This window comes from Dendropsophus ebraccatus, chromosome 8 (assembly GCF_027789765.1).
Source record: "Dendropsophus ebraccatus isolate aDenEbr1 chromosome 8, aDenEbr1.pat, whole genome shotgun sequence".
NCBI classification, from domain to species: Eukaryota; Metazoa; Chordata; class Amphibia; order Anura; family Hylidae; genus Dendropsophus; species Dendropsophus ebraccatus.
In genome coordinates this window covers 65863414-65884156 of record NC_091461.1, presented here as the reverse complement: position 1 = coordinate 65884156, position 20743 = coordinate 65863414, and the positions used below count along the sequence as shown (strand labels likewise).

The 20743-nt window shown below is 44.0% G+C and overlaps 1 protein-coding gene and 1 pseudogene across 1 annotated transcript; both read left to right on the top strand.

Annotated features, from left to right (window-relative positions):
* The first annotated feature begins 10256 nt into the window (after window positions 1–10256).
* Window positions 10257–14385, top strand: CHCHD1 (coiled-coil-helix-coiled-coil-helix domain containing 1). The gene is made up of 3 exons (XM_069979164.1): window positions 10257–10455; window positions 11426–11544; window positions 13900–14385. Exons 1-3 carry the CDS (start codon window positions 10320–10322, stop codon window positions 14005–14007), a joined length of 363 nt encoding a protein of 120 aa, XP_069835265.1. The 5' UTR covers window positions 10257–10319; the 3' UTR covers window positions 14008–14385.
* Window positions 14386–14605: 220 nt separating this feature from the next.
* On the top strand, window positions 14606–14781 carry LOC138800230 (U2 spliceosomal RNA; annotated as a pseudogene).
* Window positions 14782–20743: the final 5962 nt, after the last annotated feature.

Sequence of the window (20743 nt, the reverse complement as noted above, 5' to 3'; positions counted from 1 at the left end):
TCTCAATGGAATTGACCACACTGGGTCAGTAATGCTCACCACCCCAATTGGATCAGAATGTGGGTTGGCTTCAGTACTGACCCGGCATGGTCGTCTACATGGATACCCACACTTCCATCTGCAAATGGATTGCGGGCCGTGCCAGGTCCAGACCTTGTGACAGATGCTGTAAACTACTCCTTATCAATTTAATGATTGGTTATTTTACCACCCAAAGACAGGAACATTTTACTTACTGTCATGTGCAAGTTTACTGATTACAACTATTTAAATTGTTAGGTTACATAAATTATTTTTTGCATTCTTTTTTTGTGACAAATATTATATTTTCCCCATTCTTTTGTATAATGTTTACTTTTTTGGTGTTTCTCAACATAAAATGTGAAGAAAAAAATGGCTCCCTTTCTATTTTATTCATTTTGATACATACTATGTATCGTACTCTGTGTATACTTCACAAACTGTAAAATAAAAGTCAAACACAACAGTAAAATAGGAAAAAAGGCGGTTGTACTTTGAATCTAATAAGTTGCTAAATTAAAGTCTACGGTAAAATGTCTGTGCACACATTGTAAAACCTTTTTTTTTTTTTTTTTTTTTACAATGTGTGCATATACAGCTTATGAATACGTTTTATAAATATTTTACAGTCATATTTTTATTTTATTTTACTCTGTGTAAAACTCTTAATCAATATTGTAAACAAGCTCCGATCTGCTAGATCGGCGCTCATTTACTGGGCCTATTTCTTGGCCCACTAACCATTTAACAAGGGCTGCATGGACATTGTTAGCGATGTCCATGCAGCCTTTGCCAAACAGTTAATACATGACCTGTCCACGCTCCAGGGCTTTCCGGTCCTGCGGCTACAGCTTCAAAGTGGTCTGAGCTACCAGCTCAGAAAAGCGGCAGTGCATGGTGCCAGGCAGAGAGTAGAGGCAAGAGTAAACCGGGGGGATTGACAGGTAATGTATTAACTGTTTATTTAATTGTTTCATCAGCTGATGAATTTGCAGCAAAATCTGCTGCAGATCCCTTACCTCTTAGTTTCTATGAGAAGATATACTCGCAGCGGGATTGACATCCCACTGCGTGTATGTAAGTGACAGCCTTGTTATTGTCAATATCGTCTCCTAGCACTGGGTCCTGGGCTAAACGCCAACTAAAGTCAAAATCTGCATTAAGATTGTAGGCTCCTACTATGTTTGCATGGATTTCCTCCAACACTTCAAAAACATAAAAATACTGAAAGGTTAAGCTGGAGTTTAGATTGTGAGCCTCTATGGTGACAGGGACGAATGACAACTTCTGTACAATGCTGCAGACTATATTAGCATTACATATATATATAAATCAAAAGGAGGTTTCCCGAGCCACAGGGGCGTAGCTAGAGGTTCAGCCTAGGGGGGGCGAGGGAGTCTCAGTGGGCCCCCAACTGATTATGTTACCCATAGGGAACCTCAGTAGATGACAATGCTTTCTGAATAGTAAAGGGTATTTTCTACCACATTATTCATAGTGAACAGGGACTGAAAACTGTGGAAAAGACTTTCTACATTTCACATATATAACCATGTAAAAATTAAAGGGGTTATCCAGCATTGCAAAAACATAGTTGCCTTTTTCTATAAACAGCCCTACTCTCCCCCAAAGCTTGGATGTGGTAGTGCAGCTCAGTTCCACTAAAAGAGAATGGAACCAAGTTGTAATACCACAAACAACATAGAGGAAGCTATGGCGCTGTTTCTGTTTCCTAGTTAGCCATCCACCCATTCTTCTATCCCTTTATCTCATATCTATCTGTCTAATATCTATTGGGCAGCATGAGGACTACATGACCAAATTAGCAACATCCGAAGGGTTTTCCTGCAGTACCAATAGAGTAAATGTATAGTACAAATGCTGAGTAATAACAATAAATAGTCCCATGGAAATCAAGGCAACTATTCTAAATAAACTATATACAAAAAAGCCAGACTGCTGCAACATAACTAAATGGAATAATTACTTTATTAATTCATAGAAACAATACATTAAAAATGTAGGAGAAATCTGCTCCGATAGTCATGGTGTAGAGGGTATATGAGAGCAGCCAAATTATGCCTCCATGCAGTATTTAGGCCCAATTTTAGCCCTCATATAGTTTGCAGGGTCCCTCTATGCTCTCATATAGTAAAAAGGCCACCATCTATACCCTAACATAGTAGATTATCCCCTTTGTTCCTCCATATAGAAGATAGACCCTCCCTGTGCACCCCATATAGTAGTCAGGCCTCTCTGTATCTTCATATTAAAATTAATCTTCTATGTGCAGCCGTAGAAGGCCTTCTGTGCCTCAATATAGTTATTATTTCCCTCTCCTTCCATGTAGTAGTAGTTAGGGCCCTCTGTGCCCTCATATAGAAGTTAGAGTCCCCTCTTTGCATCTGTAAAGTATTTAGACCCCCCTGTACAGGCAATCCCCCAGACTCCCCCCCCCCCCAAAAAAAAAAATATATATATATAGGCATCCCCTCCAGCACCATCTCGTGTAGGAAATCCCCCTGGTATGTGTTCCCCATGCAGCCACCCTCTTCCCCAGCAGTAATTTCCCTGGTAATCCTCCTGGTGGGCACCCCCACCACCACTATGATTAGACTGTACCTCCAAATTAGGTACCCCCTTTTCAGTTTACCAGTACATCCCATACCCCAACCCCCATAGATAACATCCTTCCCAGGAGTTAGCGCCACCCACTCACATAAGTCTCCTCCACTATAACTAAGGGAAAAAAGCCATACTTACCTGCTGTGCGGTTGCAGTACTGTAGTCGTCTGATGTCAACTCTCTCCCTGCTCTGTGAGCGCAGGAGTGACATTACTCATGTCCCACAGCTCTAAGGGAGGGAACGGCCTCTTGTGGCCACAACATTCAGACACAACATTCGGTAGCCGCGTGGGCCCCCTAGGAGCACAGGTTGCTGTATACTAAGGGAATCACTGTCAACCCCGGCCGCCATCTTGGGATGATCACGTCATCTTCAGGAGGCCGGCTGGACCGCTCCAGCCCTCCCTCATGCCGGCCCCCCTCCAGTACGTTATCAGCTGCTCAGCCGTCATTGGCTGAGCATAACAGAAGACTCCTGGGGCTTCTGTTATGCTCAGCTAATCGCTGTAAGGGAGGGAACGGCCTCTTGTGGCCACAACAGTGATTGGCAGGGTGGAGAGCAAATGCTTTCCTCACCTTATCAATCACCCTGCTGCATTCAACTGTATGTTCTTCTGGCATACAAGAGCATACAGCTAAATGGTCAGACACAACATTCGGTAGCCGCGTGGGCCCACTAGGAGCACAGGTTGCTGACCAGGGGTCATCTACAGCCAATTTGTTAAGTCTGTCTGCAAAATCAATAGCTTTTGCAGACAGCATTAACTGGCAAAATCTTCAGTGGGCCCCCTGCCTGTGTGGGCCCAGGAGCGGCCGCCCCCTCTGCCCCCACCAAATTACGCTACTGCCGTGCCATATAGAGTGTTTATTATTGGCAGATGTATACAACTGTACAGAGACCAAGAGTGATTTGCTGTACTCTGTTGGCGGAGACCAAGCAATAAATGTAATGAATATACCAGTTCATGAGAAGGTTCTATGTTGCGGTCAGAATCTATTTTTACATAGTAAATTATGCATACCTCAACCCTTTACTTGCCATCAGACTTTCTCCAATTTCTATAACAAGCTATGTGCCACACGCCAGTCTGAGTGTTCTATTAAAATTCCTTCCAAGCTCTTGGCTCATGCCCTCAGATCGGGATGATGTCAGTATGTCAATGAGACTCTGTCTGGAAGCTTTTCCATTAGCTAATGAAATTTACAGTCAAAGCCAAATGTTCATTGTTAGATATATTTTAACCTGTTCCCTCCCGTCAGTCTTGAATATACACTAAGCAAATAGTCACAGACTGTGCAACCCATTTTACTGAGAGTGTAATTGTCTGGGACTCTGGGTGCTGTATAATGGATCCATACAATAGTGATATGTCAGTACCAAGACACACTGCTGTGTGCTCGCACATCTGTATGCATCATGCCACTGATCATCTATCATGTTATTAATGGAGCTGCCAGAGGACTTTTTTTCTCCCCCTGAGATATGACAAATCAGTTTCCATTCTTCCCAATGCAGTCTCTGCACAAAAGAAAAGCGTGCTCCAGCTCTCCCTGAAGGTGGCAAGACTGGTCATCCCCTGACACTGGAAATCCCTTCTCTCTTGGAATCATTTAACTCCATTCAGCAGATGAAAAAAATGGAGTTCCATGGACTATTTACCTTAAAAGAAATATGACATTATATGGGGATTTTCCCTTCTCTCTTTTTCTCTACCCCCTTGAGTGTTTTTGTTCTGTCTAGTCCTTATGTTTCTGTGAATGTATGGAGGCCCTCTGTATGTCTATGACCATTTAGAAATGGAGGTCCTCTGCCCCACCTATAAGAAAGAAGGTCCTCTGCTCCACCAATAAGAATGGAGGTCCTCTGCCCACTCATTAGAATGGAGGTCCTCTGCCCCCACCGATGAGAATGGAGGTCCCCTGCCCACTGATAAGAATGGAGGTCCTCTGCCTCCACTGATGAGAATGGAGGTCCTCTGCCCACTCATTAGAATGAAGGTCCTCTGCCTCCACTGATGAGAATGGAGGTCCTCTGCCCATTCATTATAATGGAGGTCGTCTGCCCCTACCAATGAGAATGGAGGTACTCTGCCCCCACTGATAAGAATGGAGGTGCTCTGCCCCTACCGATGACAATGGAGGTCCTCTGCCACACATCCTGTAGTAGCTGGTAGATCAGGTTGCACATGTGTAAGTACTCTCCATTCTGGGCATATAACAGTGTGCTCCTCAGCTGTCTCCATAGACTCGTGGGTAAAGCAACTACACAGATCTGGGCCTCCTGACTGGGTTTCCTCACTTTTCCTTTAAGTTTTTATAAACCACAAAGAAAACAAAGCAGGACAATATGTTTTAGTAAAAAAATAAACATCATCTTTTATTCTGTATATCAGGCACAGCCCAAATACAACAAGCACTCATTAAAGGGGTAGGGCGGTGTTAAATATTTTTTCAATAAATAACACACATTACAAAGTTATACAACATTGTAATGTGTGTTATTTAAGTGAATGGCCCCCTTCCCCATGCCTGGGGCTTCTGTTATGCTCAGCCAATCGCTGTATATATGCTGTATAACTTTTCAATGTGTGTTATTTAGTGAAAAAATGTTTCACTAAAAAAAACACCGCACTACCCCTGTAACATGCATGACCAAAAACTACGAAACAAAATATATTTGTATAGCACCAACAGATTCTACATTTTTTTTTATACAGGAGTTATATTTACATAGACGCATAATACTTGTGCTAGTTATAAAAAAAAAGACTAAATGCAGAAGTCCCTGACATTACAAAATTAAATAGTTAAAATAAAAAAAGGAGCATGAAACAGCAGAGAGGTTGTAGAAGCAGTAATATATTGTAAACTGTAAACCAAAAAGTGCAGACCACCTATTAATAGGGTGTGTTCACACATACTATAGATGCTACGGATTTGATCAAAGGGGTTTTTCACCTAGCTGGTAAATTAAAAGAGGTACCACAGAGACTTTTTTGGTTAATACATTGTTTCAATAAAGTTATATTACTTTGTAATATACCTTTATTAAAATAAATGTATAGTTTTTTATTTATTTAGCAGTAAGGCTGCCACCAATGTTTGTGTCGGGAACTGCAGGGCTAGCTAAGTCCTGCAATTCCCTCTGCTCAAGGTCTGCTGCACAGCTGTATACAGGGCAGGGTCCTGTGGGGAGGGGACTCCCCAACTAAGTGTGGCAGCCTCTGCATAGGGAGTTCTGATTGCTATAACTGCTCACTGTGTCAAAGAAAACAAAAAAGGGGTGCCTCTTGGTGCAATTACATCTATAGAGCAATTTTAGTAACAGGGTGCACTCACCTGGTGAGTTATGCAATACAATAGGCACAACTCTATTGAAGGCAAACGTGAGCTGACACCGCAGCTATTCCTGGGGGACACCACAAGGGTGGGAGAAGCATGCAGCAACATGATCCACATGGGATCAATGGACCAAACAAACCCCACTCAGTGGATCAGCGCAGGTGAATGCAGTGGCAATCCAGGATAAGATCTCAATTGGCTTACAGGAAGAGATCCAAATGTCACATGTATAGTGAGTTCCAAACAGTTTGTTTGTTGGCTATGCTTTTTGGCCCGTACCATCTAAACAGGCCTTTATCAACACTTGTGCTACCTACCTTTCCTATTCCCCTGCCCCACCGCACTTCTGGGTTCGTGGTCAGTGCAAGCCATTGCCTGTTAAGTCAGCAGCTGAAGCGGTCCAGGGTACAATGGCTTATCCCAACCACGAACCTGGAAACGGGTGGGGAGTGGGCAGCATCAGGGAGTGGGCGGCAGGGGAGCCGGGAAGCACATACGTAAAAATGAGTAGCTAGCTGGAAAAATCTTTAAGTTTACGAGCATAAAATCTGAAGCATATAAAGTACATGTGAACATATCAGAAGGCCTAGTGCACACATTTATTTGCAGAAACACAGGCCCAAATTTCCACCTGTAGAATTGACATGTCAAATCTTGAGGCAGAAGCTCTTAGGGAGACATCCATAGAAGTCAATTGGGAATTAGGATTTCAAGAAAAATTCCTGCAAGGACATTTTTGTCAGATTACACGTATCCATGAGGAAAAAATAAATCTGTTGCCCATAGCAATTTGCTTAAAGGGGTTATCTGGGCTTAAATGGGCACCATCTTTATAATTTTCAAAATCTAAACAGGGGATGTGATATAAAGCATGTTTGCAATTTACATACATTTTTTTCTAGTTATCATGCTTTAAAACAATACTTCTCATCCATGTCCAGTCTCCTGAAGGCAGATTTTTAGTCTTGTGCTGGTTCAAAAAAAAATAAAACTGAAAACATGAAGTCCCTGTAATCTGCACTTCGGGTATGAGCACACTGAGTAATTTTGATGGAAACTGCGTTGCAGAATTCTCAGCTCGCGCCCGCTTGCGGGCTGCGGCAAGCGTGCACATCTCCGCCCGTGTCGAAGACTCCATTCTATGTGGGGCAGATTCTTTCATCCGTCCAAAGAATGAACTTAGGTGGACCCTTCCCAAACTAATAACACTAGACCACTACCACCCAGTCCCATACTAAGCCCTAAAACTTAGTAGTAGATACCACAAAACTACTTTCACTATAAAAGGGGTAGTGCGGCGTTTAACTTTTATTCACTAAATAACACACATTACAAAGTTATACAACTTGGTAATGTGTGTTATTTAAGTGAATGGCCCCCTTCCCCGTGTTCCCCCCCACCCCAGAAGTGTTGGTGCATTATATACTTACGTGTTCGCTGTCGACCCCAGCCGCCATCTTGTGTCGACAACATCATCTTTATGAGGTCGGCCGAATCGCTCCAGCCGCCCCCCCTCTGCCGTGTCATAGTTGTATAACTTTGTAATGTGTGTTATTTAGTGAATAAAAGTTAAACAGCGCACTAAGAAAGGAAAGAAAGACTAAGTCCCCCTCATGAGGCCTTTTTTATACAGAAAAAAAATCTTCTTTGCTTCTTCTATAACTTAATCCATAGTAGTCCTGGCTGGTCCTTCTGTAAAAAAAAAAAAAAAAGTCAATCAATACCATACTTAGCGGACATCCTTTCTGCCTAGAAAACCCTGTATGAGCATCTTAGTGTATAAAGGTAGCATTGGGTTAATGCAGCTGAAGTAAATGGGAGCTGTGGTGCCGCAACACAGTGCTGCAGAAGCAGCAACAAACTGCGGCCCTCCAGCTGTTGCAAAACCACAATTCCTCATACATGGACAGCTAAAGCTTTAGCGGTCCAAGCATAAAGAGAACTGTAGTTTTGGAGAGGCTTTCACTGGCCAGTCATTGATCAGCAGGATGCCTTTCTGCAAACCTGTGATATATTGTTATAGTATACTAGTATATACTGTTGTATATTACTAGTCTGTGGGACTACTGGGGATAGCCAAACGCTATCTTCAGTAGTCCAATGAACTTTAAATGTCCCTGTAGAACATTTTATAACAGCAAGCAGTCAGAGCCCTGTCCCTGCAGAGCCTGGCATTACAACTAATCCCATGTTCCTGTAGAGCCTCGCATTACAACTAGTCCCCTGTCCCTGCAGAGCCTGGCATTACAACTAGCCCCCTGTCCCTGCAGAGCCTGGCATTACAACTAGTCCCCTGCAGAGCCTGGCATTACAACTAGTCCCCTGTCCCTGCAGAGCCTGGCATTACAACTAGTCCCCTGCAGAGCCTGGCATTACAACTAGTCCCCTGTCCCTGCAGAGCCTGGCATTACAACTAGCCCCCTGTCCCTGCAGAGCCTGGCATTACAACTAGTCCCCTGTCCCTGCAGAGCCTGGCATTACAACTAGTCCCCTGCAGAGCCTGGCATTACAACTAGTCCCCTGTCCCTGCAGAGCCTGGCATTACAACTAGTCCCCTGCAGAGCCTGGCATTACAACTAGTCCCCTGTCCCTGCAGAGCCTGGCATTACAGCCACAGCCCTGTCCCTGCAAAGTCTGGCATTACAACTAGCCCCCTGTCCCTGCAGAGCCTGGCATTACAACTAGCCCCCAGTCCCTGCAGAACACTGTATAACAGTACAGGCACAGCCCCCAGTCCCTGCAGAACACTGTATAACAGTACAGGCACAGCCCCCTGTCCCTGCAGAACACTGTATAACAGTACAGGCACAGCCCCCAGTCCCTGCAGAACAATGTATAACAGTACAGGCACAGCCCCCAGTCCCTGCAGAGCCTGGCATTACAACTAGCCCCCAGTCCCTGCAGAACACTGTATAACAGTACAGGCACAGCCCCCAGTCCCTGCAGAACACTGTATAACAGTACAGGCACAGCCCACAGTCCCTGCAGAACACTGTATAACAGTACAGGCACAGCCCCCAGTCCCTGCAGAACACTGTATAACAGTACAGGCACAGCCCCCAGTCCCTGCAGAACACTGTATAACAGTACAGGCACAGCCCCCAGTCCCTGCAGAACACTGTATAACAGTACAGGCACAGCCCCCAGTCCCAGCAGAACACTGTATAACAGTACAGGCACAGCCCCCAGTCCCTGCAGAACAATGTATAACAGTACAGGCACAGCCCCCAGTCCCTGCAGAACACTGTATAACAGTACAGGCACAGCCCCCAGTCCCTGCAGAACACTGTATAACAATACAGGCACAGCCCCCAGTCCCTGCAGAACACTGTATAACAGTACAGGCACAGCCCCCAGTCCCTGCAGAACACTGTATAACAGTACAGGCACAGCCCCCAGTCCCAGCAGAACACTGTATAACAGTACAGGCACAGCCCCCAGTCCCTGCAGAACAATGTATAACAGTACAGGCACAGCCCCCAGTCCCTGCAGAACACTGTATAACAGTACAGGCACAGCCCCCAGTCCCTGCAGAACACTGTATAACAGTACAGGCACAGCCCCAGTCCCTGCAGAACAATGTATAACAGTACAGGCACAGCCCCCAGTCCCTGCAGAACACTGTATAACAATACAGGCACAGCCCCCAGTCCCTGCAGAACACTGTATAACAGTACAGGCACAGCCCCCAGTCCCTGCAGAACACTGTATAACAGTACAGGCACAGCCCCCAGTCCCTGCAGAACACTGTATAACAGTACAGGCACAGCCCCCAGTCCCTGCAGAACAATGTATAACAGTACAGGCACAGCCCCCAGTCCCTGCAGAACACTGTATAACAGTACAGGCACAGCCCCCAGTCCCTGCAGAACACTGTATAACAGTACAGGCACAGCCCCCAGTCCCTGCAGAACACTGTATAACAATACAGGCACAGCCCCCAGTCCCTGCAGAACAATGTATAACAGTACAGGCACAGCCCCCAGTCCCTGCAGAACACTGTATAACAATACAGGCACAGCCCCCAGTCCCTGCAGAACACTGTATAACAGTACACCCAGAGTGGAGTTACCCCTGTGGATTATATTCCACTGCACCGAAACCTTCATAAAACCACCACCTGATAACCTGCCCCACAGCTCAATCCTCCCACTGACCACCTCCTCTGTGCTGACAGGAGAGCAACAGACTGACGGTAGCCCCGCCCACACAACAAGCCGGTCACATGGGCATGACGTCATCAGAGCTCCTTTCGCGAACTTGGAACAAGGAACTACCCAGAGTTCTTAGCACTTCCTCTCCCACAGTCCTCTGCGGTGTCCTTGGCTGTCATGGCGTCCCAAGGCAAATTACTGAATGAGAAGGTGGCCAGGCTGGTGAGCCGGCGGTATGGGAAGCCCGTGCTCCAGCCTCGGCTGCCGCTTGCGCTTGCAGACAAGGTAGCCAACCGACGGTATAAGGTCGGAGGTAGGTGGAGAAGCCCCGTGTTATGTGGGCGCCCTGTCACATCTCCCAGTACACGGACACAACCCCGGGCGCTGCACTATTACTATAGCTGGTTAACCTGCAGCTGGAACCCATGCAGTGTCCTGCAGCGTATAGCGCCACCTGGTGGCTGCTGGGGGTATGTCACTGCATACACCCGGAGCTGAGGAGTTTGGCTGTGAAGCCCTGTATGTTCTGTCATGATATCAAAGGGGAGAGCAGCTCCAGTATGGCCATCCCTCTGTGAGCCGCCACTGTGCTACATGGACACTCATGCAGTTCTATGGCGGCTGTGTAGTATTACATGGAGCTGGATGTAGTCTGCAGCAGCAGTGAGCAGCAGCTTCTGTCTGGGCAAAAAAAGCAAAATGCTAGACAGCCGCTGGCCACTGCTTCCATCCCTCACTGGTCTCCCCTTAGTCAGTGGCTCAAGCAGTGTCCCTCTTCCTGTGGGGACATGACCACAAGACTAAGACCTGCTGCAATTTGAACTTTTGACATGTCACATTTTTAAAGTTTATATATGACAGCAACACTTTAAGTGGATACTTGACCTCTAAGGGTACGTGCACACTACAGAATCCCGATGGCTTCCGCAGCTTACACCTGCTCGTGGCCGCATGCATCTCCGCTGCGCCCATACGCTTCATTCTATGGTTTGCCAGATTCCACCGTCCGCTCGAAGAATGAGCGGGTTCATTCGGTGCGGATGGCGGAATCTGTCGAACCATAGAATGAAGCCTATGGGAGCAGCGGAGATGCGCGTGGCCGGGAGTTGCGGAATCTGCAGTGGGTGTTCCGTCGGGATTCCGTAGTGTGCACATACCCTAAGAAAGCAGTAATCTTTAAATTTACAATTATGACATGTTAAATTCTCTTGTTTCCATCAGTAAAACCTTATAAGATTGAGTTTACTGTCTATAATTTAAACTTTTTTTTTTTTCCTCTATAGAGGCAACATGCATAAGTGAAATGTCCGTGTTAATGGCTTGCTGGAAAGAGAACGCCTTCAGTGACACAGCGTGTTCAGATGCAGTCAAGGTTTTCTATGAGTGTATCGCTCAAGAACAGGTATTGTTATTTTGGAGTGAGGGGGGATGTACAGTGATCCTGCTGTGGTTGTTTATATACAACATATCCACAGACAAAGATTTAAAGACTTCTACGTCCCTTAACAACTAATGAGGAAAACATACATCACAGGTCAATGTCTGTTCCTTCTCCATGGCGAGCATTTTCAGCGTGGTGCTTTTGGTGCATGTGAGATTAAAAGCAAGAAAGGACTCAGACTTCAAATAGAATGTGTCTCCTAGATTTTCCTTTACTGATTAGTCAAATAATTTTTTTTCTAATCTTTCTATATTTTCTGACTAATTTTTTAAAAATATTTTTGTACTATATATTGTCATGGGTGCTACCATCTTGCCTGAGCGATTTTTAACAGCATGTAGTGACAATATACAGAACCTGTCACCATGAAATGAATGTAAAACATTACTGAGTGGTGAGAATAGAAGCGGCTGGATTTCACAACTATTTCATAATATAGATCAGGGTTGGGGAACCTTTTCCTGCTCGAGGGCCATTTGAGCATTTCCTGTCATGCCCTGGTAGCTGTAGTTACCCTCTCCTGTGATGCCCTGGTATTTAGTCTTCAGTCTGCGATGTCGTCTTCGGACGGCCGGGCCGAATCCCTCCGAGCGTCCTGGGTGCCGGCCGCCCTCTGCCGCATGATCGGCTGCTCAGCCGCGATTGGCTGAGCACAGTTTGGCTCAGCCAATCGCGGTTGAGCAGCCGATGACGCTGAAGAGGGCGGCCGGCACTCAGGGCGCTCGGAGGGATTTGGCCCGGCCGTCCGAAGACGACATCGCAGACTGAAGATCGGAGACGAGTCGGCCTTTGACAGGTAATCTATAGCGCACCACACTTCCGGGTACACGGGTGGGAGTGGTGGGACACGGGGAAGGGGGCCATTCACAGACATAACATACATTACAAAGTTGTATAACTTTGTAATGTGTGTTATTCTGTCAATTCTTTACCGTCGCACTACCCCTTTAACCCTTTAGAAGCCACAGCCAATATGAACTAGGTGGTTGGATAGAGGGGACTCAATCCATTTTCTCATTACTTTGATAGACCAGATACATTGAAGTTCAGAAGTATTGCAATGTATGGTAGCAGTGATTAGGAACAAAGAAGAATCAAAAGAAACCAAGTTTGTTTGCATGTTAAAAAAAAAAAACATGCCATAAAATTACTATCAATTTCTAAAAAAGGCAGTGAGTCTGTGAATAAAGTAGTCCTTGCTCCTTAACATACAGCGCAAGATAAAGTGAATGTATTTCAGGACCCCCAGTGTCTGGTTTCTTCCTGGTCTTCAGAGGTGACGTGGCAGGCCCACTCAACCATTCAGTGGCTGTAGCTGTGTCCCCTCTGTCACTGAATGGCTGACATGACAAAATGTGATGTGGAAGGCCCACTAAGCTATTCATTAGACCAGTGTCCACACTCTGAAGGGGTTATCCAGCGCTACAAAAACATGGCCACTTTTCCCCCTACTGTTGTCTCCAGTTCAGGTGCAGTTTGCAATTAAGCTCCATTTACTTCAGTGGAACTGAGTTTCAAAACCCCACCCAAACTGGAGACAACAGTAGGGGGAAAGTGGCCATATTTTTGTAGCGCTGGATATACCCTTTAACTGTAAAGCAGCTGTCATGTGACTCTCTCATCCTTTCTGACCTGCTTGGCTTTTAAATGGCTAGTAAAATTTTGGATTTTATGAGCTGATGACCACTGCTTTTCCTGCTCTTTCCCTGTGTATATTGAACGGTTTTTCAGCTTGGGCACCACCATCTAGCTCTAGTTTTCTCCTCTTGTGACTGTGCAGCTGAGTTTGGTCTGATGTGCAGTACCAGTATGGGGCTGTCGGGATGGGAATGATTGACAGCAAGGAAGTGCAGTTCGCTGTTCCCTGCCTGTTCTTATTGGAGAGAAGACCCTCTTCCCAGTGATAGTGCTCCCTGTGCTTCTTCCTAGATCTAATATAATGGCACTTCTTAGAGTAAGGTCATGTTCACTGTTTGACAAAGTTTTTAACGAAGTTTCCACACTAGATTTTTTTTTTCAAGTCTGGTAACAATCTGTCTCCATTGCAAGCAGTTGGGGTTTCTGGAATCTTATTAATGTGCTGCTAAATAAAGAATAAATGACATTACTTCTCATAGATTCTATACGTAAGAGTTTTGAATTAGCGTTATAGACTTGGACTACTCCTTATGTGAGTTTACTGCACATCAACTGCTAGAAAGTTGCAGGTGCAGTTTTATCCTATGGGGATCTGATTTTGTATATAGTCTGCTTATTAAAGTGCATAAATTACCCAGGGAGCATCGTTATCTAAATGGAATTTTTTTCCCCCTACAGAAAGCTCGGAAATTAGGTGCCAAAGAAGAAAAACCTGCAGGCTGGATGCCATCACAGCAAGTCAACAAACTGCTTAGAAAATTTCCAAATGTTAAACATGAGATCTAAGTTAAAATAAAGGTCGTATTAAGAGACTGATCGCAGATATGGAGCAATCGCCAGAGTGAATGTCGGCTCTAGAAAAAATTGATGGCAGCGGCTGATACAGGAGCCTACGTTTTTGGGAGGCTACGTTTTTTGGACATAAAGTTCATCTATGTGCATTTCTTCTTTGAATTGTTAGAAGTACAGATCTTTCTTGAAGGAGTAGAAGTCTGTTTATACAATCGTTATTGTATGTTAATAGACTAAAATTCCTGAGGGTTGTTTTACTAAAGAGACTTCCAGAAGCCTTGATGTAGGGAAGTGGAGCATTTCTATGTACACATAACATTTTGGGCAGAAGTATAAATGCTTTAAACTAGCAATAAATGCTTAGATGTTTAACAGTTGGTGATCTGATTTTATCTTCATGTTAGCCTTTGCTAAAAGCCAGTTTGGCCTTTTTAGTGTCTGTGTATTTTTTTTTTAAATGTTTGTTTTTAAGTTTCTTTAGGTCATTAATTCTTTTCTTTTCTTCCCCTATCGACTTAACCATATAAGAGCTTCTTCACTTGCTTGGTGTCAGTGAACTACCAGTGCGGCAGTAATACAGTTACATGGTAATACATCGTTCTCAGCCTTTTGGCTAAGATCAAGTGTAGTATCTGTTCTCATCAGTTTAATATCTGATACGTCCCCTATCTCGGGTCTATATATTTAATGGATTTTTAGAACAGGGAGATGGAAAAAGTGCTTGCTCTGTCCTGGTATTGCAGTGCTTCCAGGTTTAGTGCACAAAAAAAACACATACATTATATAGAGACATCTATATATAACTTTTAATGTATTTTTTTTTTTTTACAAAATAATATATTTTCTTTTTGCATTTCCTTTTTCTACATACACTACTCATAAACAGTTGCGGGTGAAATTTATGGTGATTTCCTCGTCTCAAATAGCAGTGATGGGTATATCCCTACAACAAATGTTAATGTTTTAACTTGTCATATGCCCTTGAGCGTCGATTACAGCTTGACAATGATGTCTGAGTGACTTAGCGGATCCCATAGGTTTATGATGGGATTCGGGTCTGGAGAAAGTGCAGGCCGCTGCATTTGAGGTACCCCAGTCTCCAATAGCCATTCCCTAATGATGCAACCTTGATCAGCTGGAGTATTGTCATCCATGAACATAAAATTAGTCCTGTGTTGTTCAGGCACAATGACTGGATTAACCCCTAGATGACCCTGGGCGTGCCCGTACGTCCTGGGGTGCCTAGGGGTGTTCAGAGCGGGGCCACGGTCCCGGGTACTACCCGGGACCGCGGCTATTAGCGGGCACGGTCCGATCGCCGTTCTCGCTAATTAAGTAATCAGATGCAGCTGTCAGAGTTGACAGCTGCATCTGATTACTACTTGCAGCCTGTTCCCTTGTGCCTAGTGGGGGGATTGCGGAGAAGCAATCCCCATGTCCTCACCCGGCCGGGGTCTGCGCAGTAATGGCGCTGATCCCGGCTTGGCACTCGACTGCTTTCGGCTGTAGCAATCGAGTGCCGTTCTCATTGATCTATGCAGTATAACTATACTGCATAGATCTCAATGAGAGATCAGTGTACTTATACTAGAAGTATAAGTGTGTGTGTAAAAAAAAAAAAAAAAAAAAGTGTTTTTCTTAATAAAAAGCCCCTTCCCCTAATAAAAGTTTGAATCACCCCCCTTTTCCCATGTTATAAATAAAAATAAATAAACATGTTTGTTATCGCAGCGTGCGTAATCGCCTGAACTATTAATTAATCACATTCCTGATCTCGCACAGTAAACAGCGTAAGCGCAAAAAAAACTCCAAAGTGCTAAATTGCGCATTTTCCGTCGCATCAAATCTAGAATAACTGTAATAAAAAGCGATCAAAAAGTCGCATATGCGCAATCAAGGTACTGATAGTACAGATCATGGCTCAAAAAATGACACCTCACGCAGCTCCATAGACCAAAGGATAAAAGTGCTATAAGCCTGGGAATAGAGCAATTTTAACCCCTTAAGGTCAAAGCCAATTTTCGTTTTTGCGCTTTTGCTTATTCCATTTTAAGTTTAAAAGTCAACAGCGCTTGCATTTTTTCACCTAGAGACGTATATGAGCGCTTATTTTTTGCGAAACCAATTGTACTTTTCAATGACAGGCATTATTTTTCCATAACATATGCTGCGAAACCGGAAAAAAATCATTTGCGCTGTCAAATTGAAAAAAAAACTAATTTGTTTTGATTTCGGGGAGTTTTGCATTTACGCCGTTCGTCCTATGGTAAAACTGACTTGTTATGCATGTTCCTCAAGCCGTTACGATTACTATGATATATAACATGTATAACATATATTGTATCGGATGGCCTGTAAAAAATTCAAACCATTGTTAACAAATATACGTTCCTTAAAATCGCTCCAGGCTTATAACGCTTTTATCCTTTGGTCTATGGGGCTGTGTGAGGTGTCATTTTTGGCGCCATGATGCGTTCTTTCTATCGGTACCTTGATTGCGCATATACGACTTTTTGATCGTTTTTTATTACATTTTTTCTGGATTTGATGCGACCAAAAATGCGCAATTTTGCACTTTGGAATTTTTTTGCGCTGACGCCGTTTACCGTGCGAGATCAGGAATGTGATTAATTAATAGTTCGGCCGATTACGCGCGCGGCGATACTAAATATGTTTATTTATTTATTAATTTATATTTATAAAATGGGAAAAGGGGGGTGATTTGGACTTTTATTAGGGGAGGGGATTTTTTATTAATAAAAACACTTTTTTACTTTTTTTTTAACTTTAACTAGAAGCCCCCCTGTGGGACTTGTGTATAGACAGCACTGATCTCTCATAGAGATCAATGCTGTGTATATACACAGCAAAGATCGATCAGATCGGTCATAGATTGCTACCCACCAAGTAAGCGTTTTTTTTTTCAATTTCACCACATTAATTTTTTTCCTGCTTTTGCATTGTACTTTATGAAAAATTTCAGCCTGTCATTGCAAAGTACAATTAGTGGCGCAAAAAATAAGGGCTTGTGGGTTTCTAGGTGAAAAAATGCAATTGCTATGGCCTTTTAAGCACAAGGAGGAAAAAATGAAAACGCATAAATTTTAATTGGCCTGGTCCTCTAAGGGTTAAAGGCGTACTCCAGCAAAAAAAATTTTTTAAAATCAACTGGTGTCAGACAGTTATTTAGATTTGTAAACTACTTCTGTTTAAAAAAATCTCAAGTCTTCTAGTACTTATCAGCTGCTGTATGTCCTACAGGAAGTGGTGTTTTCTTTCCAGTCTGACACAGTGCTCTATGCTGACATCTCTTTCCGATCTTTCTAAAGCAGGAGAGGTTTTGTATAGTGATTGCTCCTTCCTGTCAAGGACAGGGGGTGGCAGCAAAGAGCACTACTGTGTAAGACTGTGAAAGAATGCACCACTTCCTTCAGGACATACAGCAGCTGATAACTATGGGAAGACTTTTTTTTTCATAAAAGTAAACTCAAAAACCCAAAAGTGCAAAATTGCTAATATTTGATCACATCAAATCCAGAAAAATTGTAATAAAAAGTTATCAAGAAGTTGCATATATGCAAGCAAGGTACCGATAGAACAGATCATGGCACAAAAAATGACACCTCACACAGCCCCATAGGATAAAAACGTTATAAGGATACGTATGTGGTCGCTGCATACGGTGAGGATGCGGCCATTTTTTAGCTCCCCCACTGTATGCGGCGATCATACCTGGCATATAAGGCGACCCCCGACTTCTGTGAAGATTTTTTGGGGTTACAAAAGTTGTTTCATATGTCAGAAAAGAAGGTAATTGTTTTCCATTTTCGCAGAATATTTTATGGAAAATTTAAGTCTGTCATTGCAAAGTATAAATGGTGTTGCAAAAAAAAGGGCTCATGTGGGTGTAAAATTGTCTGTAGGTGAAAAAATGCTAGCGCTATGGCCTTTTAAACACAAGGAGGACAAAATAAAAGCGAAAATAAAAATTGTCTCGGTCCCTAAGGGGTTAATGATATTCAAGTAGTATTTGCTTGTCACTGTACCTTTTACTGTACACTCGACACACCTGACCACACGGTAACAACAGGCACGTCTGGTGTCATCAGTGGCTGATGCATATCGCTCTCCTTGACGTCTCCAACATCATCGGTGGCCATCATTTCTGCTCTGCGTGAATTGCCCTTCATCAGTGAACAGCACTGAGGCCCACTGGTCCCTCGGCCAGGTTAGATGCTCCCTTGCTTATGCAAGCCTTTGATGTTTCTATGTGGGTGGGTGTGTTAAGTCAATGAGGAAATTCCCATCACTTTGTGAATGGTACAGTGACAAGCCCATACTACTGAAATACCATTATTAATCCAGTCATTGTGCCTCTGCATGAACAACACTGGCCTAATTCCTTCTTCATAGACAAAAGGTGAGCTTAGGGAACGGCTTCTGGAATCCAGGGTACCTCAAATGAAGTGGCCTGAACTTCTTCCAGATCTGAGTCCCCTAGAAATTGCTAGTTGCTCTATTTACACTTGTAACTGTACCCCAGAACCTCAGTGACCTGAGGGCAGCCCTTTAAGAAGAGTGGGATGCCATGCCTCAGCAGACAGTAAGTCAACCTGTGAACAGCATGAGATGTCGTTGTCAACCTGTGAATGATGCTCAAGGGCACATGACAATTTGAGACATTGACATTTTCTGTTGTTTGAGATGAGGAAATCATGTCGATAAAAAATAAAGCCCTCCCATAGAGACACTGTGGAAGGCGGAGCTCTCCATCCCAGAATCTGCTGATTTTACTCAGTGTCAACATACCCTTACAGCAAAAAGTGACACCAGTAGACAGCAAAGATGATTTTTATCTCTGCTTTTCCTGCCTGTGGGGTGACCTATACAAAGGTCATAGAAGTTACTGAGCGTGCTTGTGTCCCATACAGGGCTAGACGAATAAAATTCAGCCCTGGCATTTGACAGCTCAGAGGCCCACTTGCCATCTGGTTTATCTTAAGAGTTTTTGGTGTCTTTACACTATTTAAATAGGGGTGTTTGTGGCAAAATAGACTGTTAAGCTATTCACAGAATAAGCAACTGTTCACTTAAATAGGAGCTGAACTGTGGTTACAGGTCACCAGCAGAGTTGAGCGCAACTCGAACATGCTTGAGCGATTGCTCAGCATTTGAATAACAGTGCCTGATGAAGTTGGATGCAGGCCTAGGGAGTCCTCCCCTATAGCTGTAGGCTGTTGTTTTCCAGGATTCTCTAGGGCTGCATCCAACTTCATCAGCCACCGGTATTCAGATGCCGTGCAATCACACTTAAGTGCAATCGCTCGTCATTTGAATACTAGTGTCTAATCGCTACCTCTACACCGTGAACAGGGACAAACTGCCTACAGCACCATTCACTCTGTAGTGCGAAACGGGCTGAACAGCTGATGTCTGTGCACCCTACTGATCAGAGACTGATGAACTATGCTGTGGACAGCTCATAAGTCTTTTTTTGCCAGGAAAACCCTTTTAATGCTGGCTTCACACTGTTAGCTGGAAGTAAGTGGAAGTTTATGATCTGTCGAATACAGTGTGTGTTTTTTTTTGGATTTGGTGTTTTTCTCTCCTTTCTGGTGTTTTTGAGGCTCTTTGGCAGTTTTTCCAAAATGCAGCATGCTAATGGTGTGGCGTTTTTCTCCTATAGACTTTAATGGGAATGAATCTCAAAAACACCATCGCTGTGTGTATTGGCTTTTTTTTAAGGCCAGAAATTGCCACGTAAAAAACAAGTGTGAGGGCACCCTAATGATTTTTTTTTTAGCATCCCGAAGAAGTAGATGAGGTCAGTAGTGAGACTTGATGTCAATGAAAAACAAACGGTTCCCTACCACTAGCATTCTGTTCTAAATACCACGTTGTATTGTGGAAGCATTGTGGAAGTTTAGACCGTGTGAGGTAGAAATGTTGGACCTTCTTTTATTTGAGTAAAGAGGCCTGTACCCAGTCCATACGGAAGAGATGAACTAGTTGCTTAAGTATGAGCCATCTTGGCGGTGGAGAGGGTTCTATCCAGCAATGGAGAATGGACTTCCTTGCTGCAGCAGAGACATAAAATAGCAATAGTTTGTCAGTGGCTAATCGTATTGGGGGTTCTTCTTTGGGAATGATGAATATACACCAAAAGGGGGTGAGGGAGCAGGGAAGTCCAAGACAGGTGGTGACAAATGTTACAACCACCTTCCAAAAAGCCTGTAGAGACGGGCACGCCCATAAACAATGAAAGAGATCAGTGTGTGGGGCCTTGCACTTCAGGCAGAAGTGGTCTGTTGTGTTTCCAATAAGGAATCCCCTATGAGGCTCTATGGGTCATTTTATAATCCATTTCCCAATAGAAGGCAAAAGGTAAGTACACTTTGCTGTAGTGCGTAAGGCTAGATATCCACCGCAAGGTCGTCTATCACTGTGGTCCAGTATGACACTCCTGATGTGGTGGGATAATTATATTTGCGGGTCAGCCACATATAATAGGTTGTTATTTGCTTAGGAGTTAATTGCTAGGAAGGAAAGGGTCATCCCAGTCATCCCCAGACATGTTGAATCACCTTAACAATGTAGCTATAACTTTGGAGATAATTGAAGGGGTGGGGACCCACAATTTCGTTGCACAGGCAAAGCTCATTGAAGGAGAGTGGTCGTTTTTGGGCCTTGTCTACCAGATGTTCCAGATGAGATATCCTGGTTGTATGCC

What these genes read in the sequence shown, in the direction of transcription:
- CHCHD1 (XM_069979164.1), top strand. Translation starts at nt 10,320, where the DNA reads ATGGCGTCCCAAGGCAAATTACTGAATGAGAAGGTGGCCAGGCTGGTG. An exon ending in CCGACGGTATAAGGTCGGAG is followed by an intron (nt 10,456 to 11,425) that starts GTAGGTGGAGAA and finishes TTTCCTCTATAG; the next exon opens with AGGCAACATGCATAAGTGAA. An exon ending in AGTGTATCGCTCAAGAACAG is followed by an intron (nt 11,545 to 13,899) that starts GTATTGTTATTT and finishes TTCCCCCTACAG; the next exon opens with AAAGCTCGGAAATTAGGTGC.